The sequence below is a fragment of the Vulpes lagopus genome, chromosome 1 (genome assembly GCF_018345385.1).
Source record: "Vulpes lagopus strain Blue_001 chromosome 1, ASM1834538v1, whole genome shotgun sequence".
NCBI lineage: Eukaryota > Metazoa > Chordata > Mammalia > Carnivora > Canidae > Vulpes > Vulpes lagopus.
The window spans coordinates 123925013-123939975 of NC_054824.1; the positions used below are offsets into that span (position 1 = coordinate 123925013).

At 44.2% G+C, this 14963-nt stretch overlaps 1 protein-coding gene and 1 long non-coding RNA gene across 6 annotated transcripts in view; one reads left to right on the forward strand and one right to left on the reverse strand.

Annotated features, from left to right (window-relative positions):
* Nucleotides 1-14963, forward strand: part of LOC121474976 — a 44014-nt gene that overhangs the window by 24969 nt on the left and 4082 nt on the right. The gene's annotated exons all lie outside the window — the stretch shown is intronic.
* KCTD1 (potassium channel tetramerization domain containing 1) overlaps nucleotides 1-14963 on the reverse strand; it is a 188194-nt gene that overhangs the window by 17248 nt on the left and 155983 nt on the right. For all 4 annotated transcript variants that reach the window (XM_041728008.1, XM_041727936.1, XM_041728082.1 and 1 more), the window contains exon 3: nucleotides 4179-4323. In XM_041728008.1, coding sequence (XP_041583942.1) covers nucleotides 4179-4323 — 145 coding nt within the window. The remainder of the gene's footprint in view (nucleotides 1-4178; nucleotides 4324-14963) is intronic.

The window sequence follows — 14963 nt, forward strand, 5'->3', positions numbered from 1 at the left end:
TATAACTGCCTGAGCATCTCCCATGATCTCAAAATAAAAAATCTAATAAGAAAGTGTGTCCCCGGTTTCGACATGGAGAGTGGATGAGAGGGGGAAAGGGTGGGAGAGGTAAATCAATTATGAAGCTGCTCCAAGTCATCCAGAGAGCTGAGCCTTGGATAGGGAGGTGGGATGAGAAGAATGAATTGATTCAAGAAGTATCTGGAAGGTACTATGGACTAGCTCGCTGATGGATGGTGTGTGGCAGGTGAAGAAGAGGACAAAGTGCAGAATGACTTCCAGGTTCCTGCCCAGAGCTGGCAGGTGGATTCTGACATTTCTTACACAGATGGGACGCAAAGCCAGAGAGTAGGTTCCATGGTGGTAGTAGGGTCGGGGAGGTAGGCACGGCCAGCTCATGATTGGGCAGCTTGAGGAGCCAATGAACTCTCCACGAAGATTCTATTCTGAGTAGTCATTTGGAAATGCAATCCCCTTAAAATAGAACTAAAAGTGAAACTTCCTCCCTTCACCCTCTTTCTAATTTCACTGCCTTCCTTCTATGAAAACATGAGTGATTAGGAAAATGTTGGCCTCCCTACCCGTTGCCATATCACACTTTCAGCCCTTCTTTTTCTACTCGCTCTCTGACATGGGAAGAAGTCCAGATCTGACTGGTGAACACCTGACATCCCAGGTGCCAGGGCTGATTACCGGCTGGGGCCACTGCTAAAGTTTGTGCCCATTTACAGCAGGCCCCCCGCCCCCTTCTCTCACTCCCTATGCCCAATGCAGAATTCAGCCCCACTTCCTGTCTCCACACGGACTAGTGCCTGCTTTCTAATAGCAGTCTGGACTTTCTTCCTAGCTTCTGCTCTGCCTGCAGCTGGTGTGAGGCCTGCTGCCTAAACTGGCCAGCCTTCTCTGTCCATGTCTGAACAGGTGTGTCCCCAGGTTTACACTGAGGGCTGCAGGTAGGAGACCTCCCTTTGGACTCTGCATAAGATGCTTGCCAGGGAGTGAAATGGTGTGAAGGGAAGGCAGGAAAGAGGTTGGAAAGTTGGCACAGAAAAAAAATTTAACACATTGAAAATTACCCTTGCAAACCCTCCAGGAAGGTGCCATCTGAGAAACAGATTCCCAATATGTTTTCCTTCCTGAGTTGGAAGAGCTCACCACTGATAAAGTAGCTTACTTCCATAGGATCCTATGTTGCACAAACCAGCTTCATATGTGTCTTTAGAGCCTGAATGACCCTCAGCACCGTCAGAGGCACACTCTGGGAGGCCCCTGGTCATCGCCACTAGCTGGGGAGCCACGGGGTCACACACCACCACAGGCTGGTTCCAGGGCTGCCAGGAAGTGTCCAATGTGAGCTGCAGGTCTGCCTCTTTCTTTCCCATTTTCTCACCAAGTGTATATACTTGACAGGTGTCCCACTGCTCAAAATCCTGAAGGAGAGGATGAACGCAGGCCCCCTGAATCCCTATTAATTTTGGATCTAATTTTCTAGATCTTTGTGTATTTATGCACACATACACATAGTTTTTTACACAAATATGAAAATGACTATGCACCTTCTGCAACTTAGTATTTTCACTGAATGATAAAATCATGGTGATTCCCCACCCATCCCGCCAGCTGCTAGCTAATGGAGCTATTGGTAAGTATGTGCCATTGCTGAGCATTTTTTTTTTTTTAGTTGTGTCAAGTTTTTGCTATTACAAATAATATGACCACAATAAACATCCCATGTACATTTATCTTTGCATATTTATGAAACTATTTCTAGAAAATAAAGAGACTCTGAATTGCTAGATCAAAGAGTATGTACGGTTGGAAATTTAAAAACTGCTGAATTGCCCTCCAGAAATGTTTATTCCCAACACAACGTATATCCCCAACACTGTATGTTACCAATTTCTTACTTTTTGCCAGTCTGATAGATAAAAAGGGGTATCTCCATTTTTGTTTCTTTGATTCTACAGAGATTAAATATCTTTTCAAATGTTTATTGGCAATTTCTATATTCTTCTTTGGGAGATTTTTGTTTCTATCTCATAATGTTTTCCATTGGGTTGTTTATATGTTTCTTATAGATTTTATTAGCTCTATTAATGATAATAATCTTTTATTGCAAATATTTTCTGTAGGCTAACACTTTATTTGTATGTGGTGTCTTTCATTCAACTTTTTTCTTTTAAAGGCTACGTCTGGGTATTCAGTCTTCCTTAGGTAGGCCCTCTCTGCCTCAAAATTATACTTTCAGAAATTCCTTTATTTTTTTTCTGATATTTTGTATAGTTTTAATTTTTATGTTCATTTATGGAATATCTATGAACTTATGATAGGAGATAGGGCTTTGGCTTTACATTTTTTCCAAATGTCTCTGTGCCAGCTATCTCAGTGCCAGTTACTGATTGTTCCTTTGTTTTCCCACTGATTGAAATACCACCCTTATAATATATCAGATTCCTTATACACACATCTGTCTCCAGACCCTATGCTCCTCCACTGATCTATTTGTCAATTTCAGCTCAGATGGGATCACACTTTTGAATTACTCTAGCTTAGGTGCCTGGGTGGCTCAATTGATTAAGCGTCTACCTTCGGCTCAGCCCATGATCCCAGGGTCCTGGGATCCAGCCCCTCTTTGGGCTCCTTGCTCAGCAGGGTGCCTGCTTCTCCCCTTTCCCTCTGTCTACTGCTCTCCCTGCTTGTGCTCTCTCATTCAGATACATAAACAAAATCTTAAAAAAAAAAAAAAAAAGAATTACTCTAGGTCTATAGTAAGTTCTTATGTCTTATAGGATGCATCCACCACAGCCTACTATTACCACCACTATTATCATCCATAATAATTTATTTAGCTAGTCTTTTAAAAAAAATTTAGCTAGTCTTAAGCTTTGTTTCTTCTTCTTCTTCTTTTTAAAGATTTTATTTATTTATTCATGAGAGACACAGAGAGAGGCAGAGACATAGGCAGAAGGAGAAGCAGGCTCCCTGCAGGGAGCCCAATGTAGTACTAGATCCCAAGACCCCAGGGTCATGACCTGAGCCAAAGGTAGACGCTCAACCACTAAGCCACCCAGGTGCCCCAAGATTTGTTCCTTCTATGTAACCTTTATATATGGATCAAATTTCATTTAAAAAAAATGTATGACTTAAATGGGTTTGTGCTGAATTATCATCTGGGGACAGGTGACATCTTAACAGTATTGAGGCTTCCCATCCAGTAACACAAAATTTCCCTTCATTTATACAACTCTTCTCTTATACTTTATGTAGAGATTTGCAGTTTTTTATTTTTTTAAGTTTTTAATTTTTTTTTAATTTATTTATGAGAGACAGAGAGAAGGGCAGAGACATAGACACAGAGAGGACTCTGGGATCAGGCCCTGAGCCAAAGGCAGACACTCAACCACTGAGCCACCCAGGTGTCCCAAGATTTGCAGTTTTTTAAATCAGACTTTGCCCATTTTTTGTTAGGTTTGCTCCTAGGTATTATAAATTTTGTTGTTGTTGTGAGTGGTATATCTTTCCATTATATCATATGACTGGCTCTTGCTAACTTGTAGGAAAGCTATTGATTGAAATATATTGATCCTGAATGTAGAGGCCTTAATGAGTTCTTCATTAGTTCTAACAGTATTTAGCTGATTCTTTAGAATCTATTTAGAGAATATTAACAGCTGCAAAGATTACATTTTTGTATTATTTCCTTCTAATATTAACACTTTCCGTTTGTTCTTCTTGTCTGATTCCACTGCCTAGAGTTGCGATCACAGTGTGAGACTAACACTTGTTACTCACTTCAAAGAGAACAATCTAAAATTTTACTGTTGAGTATAAAGCATGCTTTGACATCTGAGAGAATAAGTCTATTAAGCTAAGGAGGTTTCCTTTTATTTTCTACCTTACTAAGACTTAGCAGAAGCTTTGAATTTAATCAACTTATTTTCAGTGTGTTAAAATAAATGATGATTCAGTCTTTAAATAAAATCAGTCCTCTTTTGGTCACATAAAACTTTAATGACCATATACTCTATTTCATGAAGACAGTATAAACATGTCAGAGACCTCTGATGCCATTAGAGTTGGTAAATGTTAAAAATGTAAGAGCTTGAAATATTTAGGGGGGAGCACATCAAAACAAATCACATATTTATGCTATTGGTAATTTAACGTGAATCCCTCACCTTGAAATCATCAGGAATGAGGAGTTTTGATGTTCGTAGAAAATTCAAGATATATCTGAACATCTGTCCATCTCTGTCAATGAAATAATGCTGTTTGAGACTGTCCAAAACAATGGGCTCTGTACCATCAAAAAGTCTTCCGATTCTGTGATAGAAAAGAGGGAACAGTGAAAACAATTAGAATCAACTGTTTGGCCGCTAAAACTAGGAGCTACCATTTTGTGTCACTGTCAAAGGTAGCCGTTTCAAAGATGGCAGTTAGGAAAAATCACCCGTTACATAGTTATGGTTCTCTGAGAAGTACTAGTCCTTGCTTGATAAATATTTCAGGACCAGACAATTCAAAATAGTCTCAGGCTTTCTCAAGTAAATCCTTTTATTCACTGTCTGTTACCTGTAAAGAAAATGTCCCTGACATGGTGATTATGGCTAAGTGCTGTCACTGTGATGGAAGAGCATGCCTTTCCCCTGGGTTACTTAAAACCACCTTCTCTGCTACTTTTTAAAAAATGTTATTGCTCCAAAGTGTCTTTTAAACAGATTCTACAGAGAAAGCAATTTCATTTTTAAGAAATCTGTTTTCTGAGCTTTCCCTACCCATGAATCACAAACTTCCCAAAAATAAAGCAATGCCTATATGCTAACATCTACATTTAATTATAGAAAGAATCATTGAAAATATCACTTGTCTAGGAAAATATGTTTTCCATTAACAATATACAGTCTAGTTTCTTAGTTCTCAGCAAAAATCATTTCTAACAGCCAGGCATCATTTTAAAAAATAAATATGTTGACCAGCCCAAAAATATGACCTAGTACTGGAACATGAGTGGCTACAGGTAATTTTTTAAAAAACAGGAATCCACAATATGTTTTTCCCATTTGTAGAGTTAACATTTGAACAGTGTACTATAGTTAAAGCATCCTGCATCCATTTGTTATCATTTATCCCTTTAAGGATGGCTGAACCTACATATTTTAGGATATATTCAGTTAATAGAAAGTGGTCACATCTGTACCATAAACGAGTAGACAGCTGACTAATGACAAACAAATATCCTATATCAGAAAATAGAATTTACACACTAGAAATCACTTCCTTGACCAAGAGGTGCACTGCACTTTTTATTAACAGTGTAGGCAGGCAAATGGCTCTATTTCTTTATGAAAAGCTTTCTTTGGGACTCCTACTAAAGTCTATCTCTGATATGGAACATCATTTTATTGATTGAAGGCGATTTTGAAATCACAAATTTTCTCATCTTCTGTTGAAATGTGGCAGAGTTAATGGTAAGTCAATAAGTTCACCCCTCCTAAAATACAAAAAAAAAAAAAAAAGACCAACAAATAGAGAAGCAGCTCCTCCCCCCCCCCCCCCCCAAAAAAAAAGAAAAGCTCGGGAATTTGTTTTATAAAAATTCTTAAAAGATAACTAGAAAACTCACATCCCACCCGTAAGTGCAAAGAACAAAGCAACTTACTGCAGTCAGGTCCTATTTCTAAAACTCAGGATATTATTCTCAGCTAATGTTTGTGTCCAACTTTCCATGAATTGAGGGTGGTGATTCACTATTTGTTCCTTCCACAATTTTACCCAAGGTGTGGGGCTCCCAACCATTCTAGCACTCTTTCACTGAATGCAATCTTGTCATTCATTTCCATTAACATATCAATCAAACAGGCTACAGAGAGAGGCAGTGAAACTAAAATACACTTAGTCACTTATTTAGAGTGTTTCCAGGACTGTTTGGTGTACGCTGGGAAAGAACAAGACTTGTTTGCTCATTACTAAGATATTTTACTCTTCATTGTTAACATGATAAATTTATGGTTGACAGGAGAAGAAAAGAGAGTTCTGTTTATGAAGTGCTGTCCAGATAGCAAGCACCATGCATAGCACTTCATGTATGTAAAGGATCCATTATCTTTGTTTTAAAGATGAAGAAACAGGCTCAAAATGATGAGTAACTTGCCCAACTAGTTAAGTAGCACTGGGGGATCTGTGCACAGTCTGATCTTAAAGGGGCCTCCCTACAAAGAATGGAATGAAAAGAATGACCACTATTGAAGGAAAACTTTTGGTCTAGAGTTTTTCTTTCTAACTTGTTTAGCAAGGGCTCTCTGCAATGAAATCCAAGCGTGTGTATTGATTATTTTTGTGGCCTGTAATTTATTAGTGTCAGTGACTGCAAGTCACTTGAGTCAAGAGATGAAAAGTAAATATTTTATTCTTAAATAAATCCTGTGCTTATTTTCTGAAATGCTCATTTTCAAAATCGAGACTGGGGCATACTCTGGCACAGCATGAGTGATTAGTAAATCTCTATGGAGTCAACGAGTAGAGGAGTGGTTGAGTGGTGTGGGGAGTATGGCTCGGCCCTTCACTAGCTGTCCTCTGGGTCAATCGACTTCTCTGTGTCTCCATTTCTCTGACAAAATGTCTGTTTCTTTTATAAAACTGCCCTTTCTTCTTGGGGTTGATGAGAAAATCAAATGGGGTCATGGCACACTCAAGAAGAGCACAGCCAAAGAAGGCGTCCCCAACCAGCAAACACAGATTTCCAGGAAAGCCTATCTCGGAAGACTGGGGGCACTATAAGGAATAGGATTCTGGGGCCAAATGCAAAACCTGAGCTTAGGTGTCTTCTTATTTAAAAAAATAACACACACACACACACACAAAAATATTTATTCATGAGAGACACACAGAGAGGCAGAGACACAGGCAGAGGGAGAAGCAGGCTCCCTGAGGGGAGCCCAAGGTGGGTCTGGATCCCCGGACCCCGGGATCATGACCTGAACCAAAGGCAGACGCTCAACCACTGAGCCACCCGGCGTCCCTGGAGTATCTTCTTACAGACCTTAGTGAGGTCGGGAGAGATGCTCCATTTAGAAGGCCTTTAGGGGACACCTGGGTGGCTCGGTTGGTTCAGCGTCTGCCTTGGGCTCAGGTGATGATCTCCGGGTCCTGGGATGGAGCCTCGCACCTGGCTCCCTGCTCAGCAGAGCCTGCTTCTCCCTCTCCCTCTGCTGCTCCCCCTGCTTCTGCTCTCTCGCTCTGTCAAATACATAAACACATAAAATCTTAAAAAACACATAAAAATAAAAGGCTTTTCGGATGGAAAACACCAACCCGCCAGCCACCCCTCCTCCAGCAGGTGCAGGATACTGGGCCGCCTTCCGGTGAGAAGCACCTTCGCGGGGCACGCGGCCCAAACGCGAGGCGCAGAGCAAAGGGCCGGAACCAAGTTTGAAGGGAGGCCCAGCGCAGGCCGGAGGGCTGCCTGGAGGAGGCTGGGTCTCCGGGGGAAATCACTCAGGCCCGACGAGGGCGGGAGGTGAGGAGAGAGGGAGGTGAGAGGCCCCGGTTTGGCTGCGCGGGGGCGGCGGGCGGCCCGGCCCGGAACCTTTGCCTCCCCCGGAACCTTCGCCGCCCGCTCACGCCGGGCCGGGAGGCTGCGGCGGGCGGACCAGCGGGAGCGGACACCCGCCGTGGGCCGCGCCGGGGCCCCTTCCGGTCTGAGGTGCGAGGCCTCCCCACAGGGAGGCAGCGCCGTCTTGGAGACGCCGAACGTTAGGAGCGGGAGGGGGCAGCCTCACGCGGCTGGTTTTTTCCGGACTTCAAGAGGAAGCCTGTGCTGAGCTGTGAGAACCAAGCGGAAGGACAGGGCGGTGCCGACGCTCGTAAAATGGCGGCCGGGGCGGGCGCGGAGCGTGGCCGGATGGGAGAGCATTGTCAGGCCCCGCCGACGGGGCGGCCCACGACACAGGCCGTATTTCTTGCGGACATATGAATGGACTCGCCAATCAAACCGCAGTGATCCGTCGACCCTGCGGCCTGGAAACTATGTGGCACTGATGGCAGTTTACCAACCTCGGGGAACATTCCTGCTTTCCACCTGACCGAGACCCGGCGGGCTCCCGCTCAGGTGGGGCCGCCTCGGCGTTTGGGCCGCTGGGTTTTTTAGACACGCACTGAGCCAGGGAGCCGTGCGGAGAAACACTTCCTTCCACGATTGTTTTTTTTTAAGATTTTATTTATTTATTCATGAGAGACACAGAGAGAAGCAGAGACACAGGCTGTGGGAGAAGCAGGCCCCGCGCAGGGAGCCCGACCGGGACTTGACCCCGGGTCTCCAGGGTCACGCCCTGGCCCGAAGGCGGCGCTAAACCACGGAGCCCCCGGGCTGCCCTGATTTTTTTTTTTTTTTTAAACATTTTGTTTTGGACAATTTCAAACTCAAAGCCAAAGCCAAGAAAATGATATAAGAAATACCCCCCCACCCCCGCCCCAATGTGTCCATCCACCTCCAGAAGCCGTCAGCTCTTGGCCAAGCTCGTTTCGCCTCTACTTCCACCGCTCCCTCTCTCTCCCGCAGCGGGATTTTTATAGGAAATCCCAAACATCCTGTCATTTTATCTGTGACTATTTCATTGACTAGTAAGATGCTCAAGGCTCACGAAAAATACGCATTAAAAGATACTGAAGTATTTTGCTCTTGCTTTTTAGTATTAACATTCTGTTGATTATTGTTTATGGAACAAATGATGCAGGATCAAGTCTGCAAGGAAACTAAGCTCCTTCTTGTAGAAAGGAAGTCTGGTTCCCCACCATGGCTCCCCTCTCCCTGGCATTAAAGAATGGTCTTTTTTTTTTTTTTTTTTTAAGATTTTATTTATTGGGACGCCTGGGTGGCTCAGTGGTTGAGCGTCTGCCTTTGGTTCAGGTCATGATCCCCGGGGTCCTGGGATTGAGTCCTGCCTCGGCCTCCCCACAAGGAGGCTGCTTGTCCCTCTGCCTGTGTCTCTGCCTCTCTCTCTCTGTGTCTCTCATGAATAAATAAACATCTTTAAAACAATTTTTTTTTAAAGATGTTTATTTATTTGAGAGAGAGTGAGAGTGCACAAGCAGGGGAACAGCATGGGGAAAGGGAGAAGCAGACGCCGGGCTGAGCAGAGAGCCTGATGCAGGTCTGGATGCAGGGCTCCACCCCAGGACCCTGGGATCATGACCTGAGCTGAAGCCAGACCTTTAACCTGCTGAACCACCCAGGCGTCCCAAAAGAATGGTCTTAAATGAAAGAGAGGATAGAGGTAGGGCCTGATAATTTGCTGTGAATCAGTTACTAAGAATTTATTTTTTCTTGTGCATTCACTCATTCATTCATTCATAGGACCTGGTTTCTTTGACTTACTGTGACTCGAGTCCTTAAGAATTTCCCTTTATTGTGCAGTCATTCAGCTATTCATTTATTCTACCTATATTCGCTGCGCTTGACCATGCGAAATATAGGGAATGCAGTGGTGAATAAACCACACATCCTTGCTTTTGTGGAATTTAACAGTCTGTGGAGCTGGGAATGCAGATCAAGTGCAGTGTGTCCCTGGGTTTGCAGTGGGTTAGGCAAGTACACAGGAGGTGCACTCAACTTTGGGGACACGTGGAAGAAAGGGAAAGTTCATGGAGACCTGAAGGATAAACAGAAGTTGGCCAAGTACCGGGGTGGCAGGAAGGTAAGGTAAGAAAGGAGAGGGGTAGGGAAGATAGAGAGGCTTGAAGCTAGAAGAAACGAGGCATGTGATTACTCCCCAGTGGGGGCAGAGTCAGGAAAACTGAAAAAGGAGGCTGGAGCAGCAGAGTGAGATGGTGAAAAGCTGTACCATCCAGGTCAAGGAGTCTGGATTGGGCTTCGAGGCTGATAGGGGCTGAAGTCAGGCTATGCTCTCCAATGCTGTTAGGCGGAAGATCAAATTTAGAAGTGAGACTGAATGAAACACAGATCTGAAATCACATCTCCTCAAAGATGCAGTTTGTGGCTTATTCAAGCCCTTTCTTCTCTGCCTTGCTTTTGGCTGTTACTTGCATACAGCAGAGGTTCTTCACCCTGGTGGCACACTGAAATCACCCGAGGAGCTTTTAAAAAGTACTGCCAGATATTCTGATGTAATTACTGCTCAGGGCTGGGGCTCAGGCATCTCCCCAAATAAGCCTGACAAACAGCTGAGTTGAGAAGCAGTGCAAAGGAGGATGAGCAGACTACAGAGGAACAAGTCAACATCATGAACGTGAGAGGTGTTCAGTTAGTCATTCCGTCCCTTTGAACTGTCGCAACACCTCTTCTTAAATAGCCATCCACATTTTTAAAAGTGAAAGGTCTCCGGGATGACCTAGATCAACATCCCATTTTACAAACGGAGAAACGGAGTCCCAGATATGCAATGCTTGAGGATGCACAGCTGGGTGGACGCAGAGCTGGCTCTGAAACCACCATGCCGTCTCTGGAGTAATGGGCAGGGGTCACATGCAAGCCCGTGGAGGACAAGTGCTCTAATGCTGGTTACTAGTTATTGAATTGTGTTCCATGCCAAAGAGCGAGCTGGCTGTTTTACGGGCTTTATCTCATTTGGTTTTATAATGATCCTACGAGGTGGCCATATTACTCCCAATTCACAGATGAGGAATCCGAAGCCCAGAATGGTTGTCACTTGGCTTAAGTTACAACCTGGATCTGATTCAAAGCCTGTGTTCTTGACCAGTAATTTATTATAATACCTTTGCAATGTGTAATTTCAAACAAAGAAAACAACACCTCGACAGCTTTCCTGGGGGAGTGCACAATTTTATAGTTCAGTAGAGTTTGCTAGAAAATCTGGTGATTATCACTCTGTAGAGAAACTATTTAATAGCCTCGATACAGAAAGTTGAGGCTCAGGGGCAGGGTAGGTACTCTAAACTCAACCGAAGCAAATCAAAATACTCCAAGACTTCAGAGGTCACTTCCAAACTGTTGGTACAACGTGAAGGGGGCATAAAATGAGATGGGAAATTCTGAGGACAATGAAAATTTCTGGAGAGAGGAATTACACATGAGGTTCCAACGCCAGTTACCTTGCAGGTCTCATGTTCCCCTATATGCCGTGTCCCTCCATTTAATCCTGACACACCCTGTGGGGATTTGTCGCTTTGCAGCTAAGGAGAGGTTTCCAACACTTCCAAGACTCCACACACCCTCTTCAAGCCGCCTGGTGAACACCAGGTCACATCAGGCACCGTGGCATGTAAGATGATACCGGGCCCTCGCTTTCCCAGAGGCAAGCGAGTTAATCCTTTCAGTTCTCCAGAGCCAGAACGCACACGGTAATTATACAGCAAGGGAGGGCCTTTCATCTGCAGGGGTGCAGGATCATCTTGCTCTGGGAGGGTGGAGAAGACCCTGCTCAGGGCTGAGAAACAAGTGCCGAAGACAGACCAAGGGATAAGCTGGTGACAAAAGGGCAGGACAGAGGCTGTTGGGCCGTGTCACCCACTTAGCTTCCCTTGGCCAAGAAATGCCTTTTTTCTCCACCGCTGGGCTTCCATGCCACAGAAAATATGGTCTGGACTCAAGGAAAAGATCTCATTTAGTTTCTTGACCAGATTTATTTTGCTGGATAAGAGTTTCAGAAGCAACGGGCAAATTACCCCTTTTAGCATTTGGGGGATATTTTTAAATTATAAAAGTGATACCTACTCATTGTTGAAAATTGGAAAAGTGTAGAGTAGAGGACGAAGAGGCAGCAGAAGAGAAAAACAACTTGCCATTAGCCCACCAATCAGGACATCACTTTTTTAAAAATTGGATTTGAAGGGTATTTTTCTCTGAGTAATTTCCTTTTCAGAAGCACTTGTACCTTCATGCTTTTTTTAGGTCTACTATTCCAAGTCAGCCTGTTATGTTAGTAAGTTATGTCTACTGCTCCAAGTTACCTTCCCAGCCAAGTTTTCGTCCTAATATTTGAAACTCGAGAAAGATAGCAAATAGGGTAGAGGGCTGGGTGAAGGTGGGTGTGTCTGTGGCCACATAATCGTGAGCGTGCAAGTGCATGCCCGTGCCAGAGGTGTGTGGACAGCTGTCACTGCCATTGAAACCAGAGTCAGGACAGCAGAGAGGGAGGGGAACACAGAGAGGGGCAACCAGGGGGTGCTTCTTCCCCCTTCTGCTGAGATGGGAAAGGAGAGAAACAGTGGTGGGAGGGAAGAGACATGCTAGGTTGATGGCTGAAAACTGGACCCTTGGGAGTTCAATATTGTATTCTCTCTATTCTTATATATATATATTTTTAAATGTCCATAATAAAAATTTTTTTTCTTAAAAAAAGGGAATGCTGGGTATTATTATAATGTTTAAAAAGAAAGAAATCACCAATCCACTTAGTGTTCTGGAAGTCTGAATTATCATAAACACTGTTTAATACGCTTAAAGTATTATAACTGTTAAAACAATTCTGGGAAGAGTTCTTTATAGTTCCCACACGTGGGAAATTTTGTCTATATTTCATGCACACTGATACAAATTAATTCAGAGCTTGTTACAGAAATGGACAGAAGTAATTTAAGAGAAGGGAGAAAATACCTTCTTGGTAGGAATAAACAAAACAAATTGTATCTACTTATGGGGAAGTAATGTTTCCAGTACTGTTCCCTGAGGCAGCATCATTTTCTTAAATGATACATAGAACTGAAGAAAGCAGGGGAGAAAGGAAAGGCAAGTTTAAAATATAAGAAAAACGATGAGAGCAAAACAACCCCGGAACTTGGCATTTTCGAGAATTGATCACGGATGGTACTACTCGGCGTGAGTGTGGCTCGAGGGGGAGCTCGGGGCCACTCAGGGTTGCCCCCCAGGACTCTGACTAGAACAATTATTATTTTTTAATTCCAAGAGTTACATTGACTGTGAACTATGGAAAAATGTATTATTACAATTAACATGATTTTTTTAAGCCACCAAAATTTACATAAGTAGGCTTTTTATTTCTGCATTTATTGAGTGCCTACCATGTTCCTGGTGCTTGGCCAGGCCTTTTAAAATGAGCCTGCTGCAGACCCACTGGGAGTCAAGGAAGGATAGTGAAGGACCCAGCCAGCCCAGGGCAGTCAGGGAAGGCTTCCTGCAGGAGGCAATGTCAGTGCAGAGTTCTAGGGCTCAAGAGGTATAAGGAGATGGGTACAGGGTCTTGGAAAGAGATTTCAAGCAAGAAGGAACATGATGGGGGCAGCCCGGGTGGCTTAGCGGTTTAGCGCCGCCTTGAGCCCGGGGCATGATCTTGGAGACCCGGGATCGAGTCCCACGTCAGGCTCCCTGCATGGGAACCTGTGCTTCTCCCTCTGCCTGTGTCTCTGCCTTTCTCTCTCTCTCTGTGTGTGTGTATGTGTCTCTCATGAATAAATAAACAAATAAAATCTTAAAAAAAAAAAAAAGGAAGGAACATGATGGGTGAGGTGGGAGCACAGCCCGTGAAGAGCATCTCTCTCAAAGTATGGAGCCCAGAGGAGAGGTGAGGGCACCATTATTCACAAAAGTTTGGGCATGGTGCTTTCAGGAATGTAGGAGTGTAGGAGGCCCCAGCACACTTGGCCCTAAAACTCACAGACCTGGGTTTGAATCCTGGCTTTATCATCTTTCAGACCAAATCAGTAAGTTTTGATTTCATCATCTGAGAAGTGGGATAATACCTAGCCCAAAGAATTCTTAGGAGAATAAATGGAGGCCCAATAAGAACTATGCTTCCTGAGAGTTCACTATGTGTAGGACCCAGTAGTGAGTGCTCACAACATGCCTACTAGGTGGGTACTCTCACCCCGTTTTATGGGGACGCTGCGGCCAGCTTCTCAGCCCCGAAGCCAGAATTCACACTCGGGCAGCTGGACTGCAGACCCGGGCCCGGAGCCGCTCCCTCACTGCTGCTGGGCACTCTGTGCCTCGGCAGAGCACTGTGCCCACCTGGCACGGGCTCGGGGGAGGCTGACAGATTTTCATCCTTCGGCAATGGTGTGCTACGCCAAAACAGGACTCTGACTCTATATGAAATCCTGCTGTGCATCTGGAATTGGAAGCAAACCTTTACAGTCACCTGGTCCTGTTCTCTGGCTCGAGCAAATGCCTGCTTAAAAATGATTTCTAGAGCTATTTTTCTAAGACCAGTCCAGGATCAGATCATCATAACCTCCCCTGAGAGGCCACTTGGATATTTTCGGCTCAAACAGTTTCTGTTTAGGTTTTCTCTTGCTTTTTATTTGGGCAGGCAAGCATGCACATGTGCACACGAGCCTGCCCCCATAGGCCACCCCGCCCTCCTCCCAACAGTCTATTCTATATTTGGAGGTATTTTTGACACTCTTTTTTTTCTCTTGATTTAAAACCCTAGAATGTTTTCCATTTTACAATAATTACTATTCAGAGAAAAAAAATGTTACAATAGCCAACAGTTTTTGAGTTTGTTAGATACGCTGCTAAAAACTTCATGGAATATCTGATTTAAACCTCACAACTCCATAAAGTAGTATTTTGATTTTACAGATGGAGAAACAGAGGCCAAAGCCATTAGGTGGGTTGCTGAGGGGCGCTGAGGGTTGCAGCCTCTTTTCCCTGCAGAGTAAGGGCAGCCCATGCTTCGTGCTGCCCTTGACCCTCTGTGGCTGGCTGTCCCAGAACATTCTGCTGCCCCTTCCCACTCTGGCACCTTCCACTGGCCTTCATTCACCTTGCAGTTCCACTCTGATTTTCTTGTTTCTAGATTCTTGTTATACGAGCAAACTCTTTTATATGTGTTCCCATTGATTTTAATCTGTTTTTGAGTGACTGTTCTTATTCCTGGGCTAATATCCCTGAATATTAGCTGACCTAACAATTGAACCAGTGCTCTCCTGTGTGATGACACATTCTCGGACATCACTTTGTGTATCACTCTTCTAATAAACGGACCCCGCTTGGTCCCTCCCCTGTGACTGCGCTCTCCCAGTGG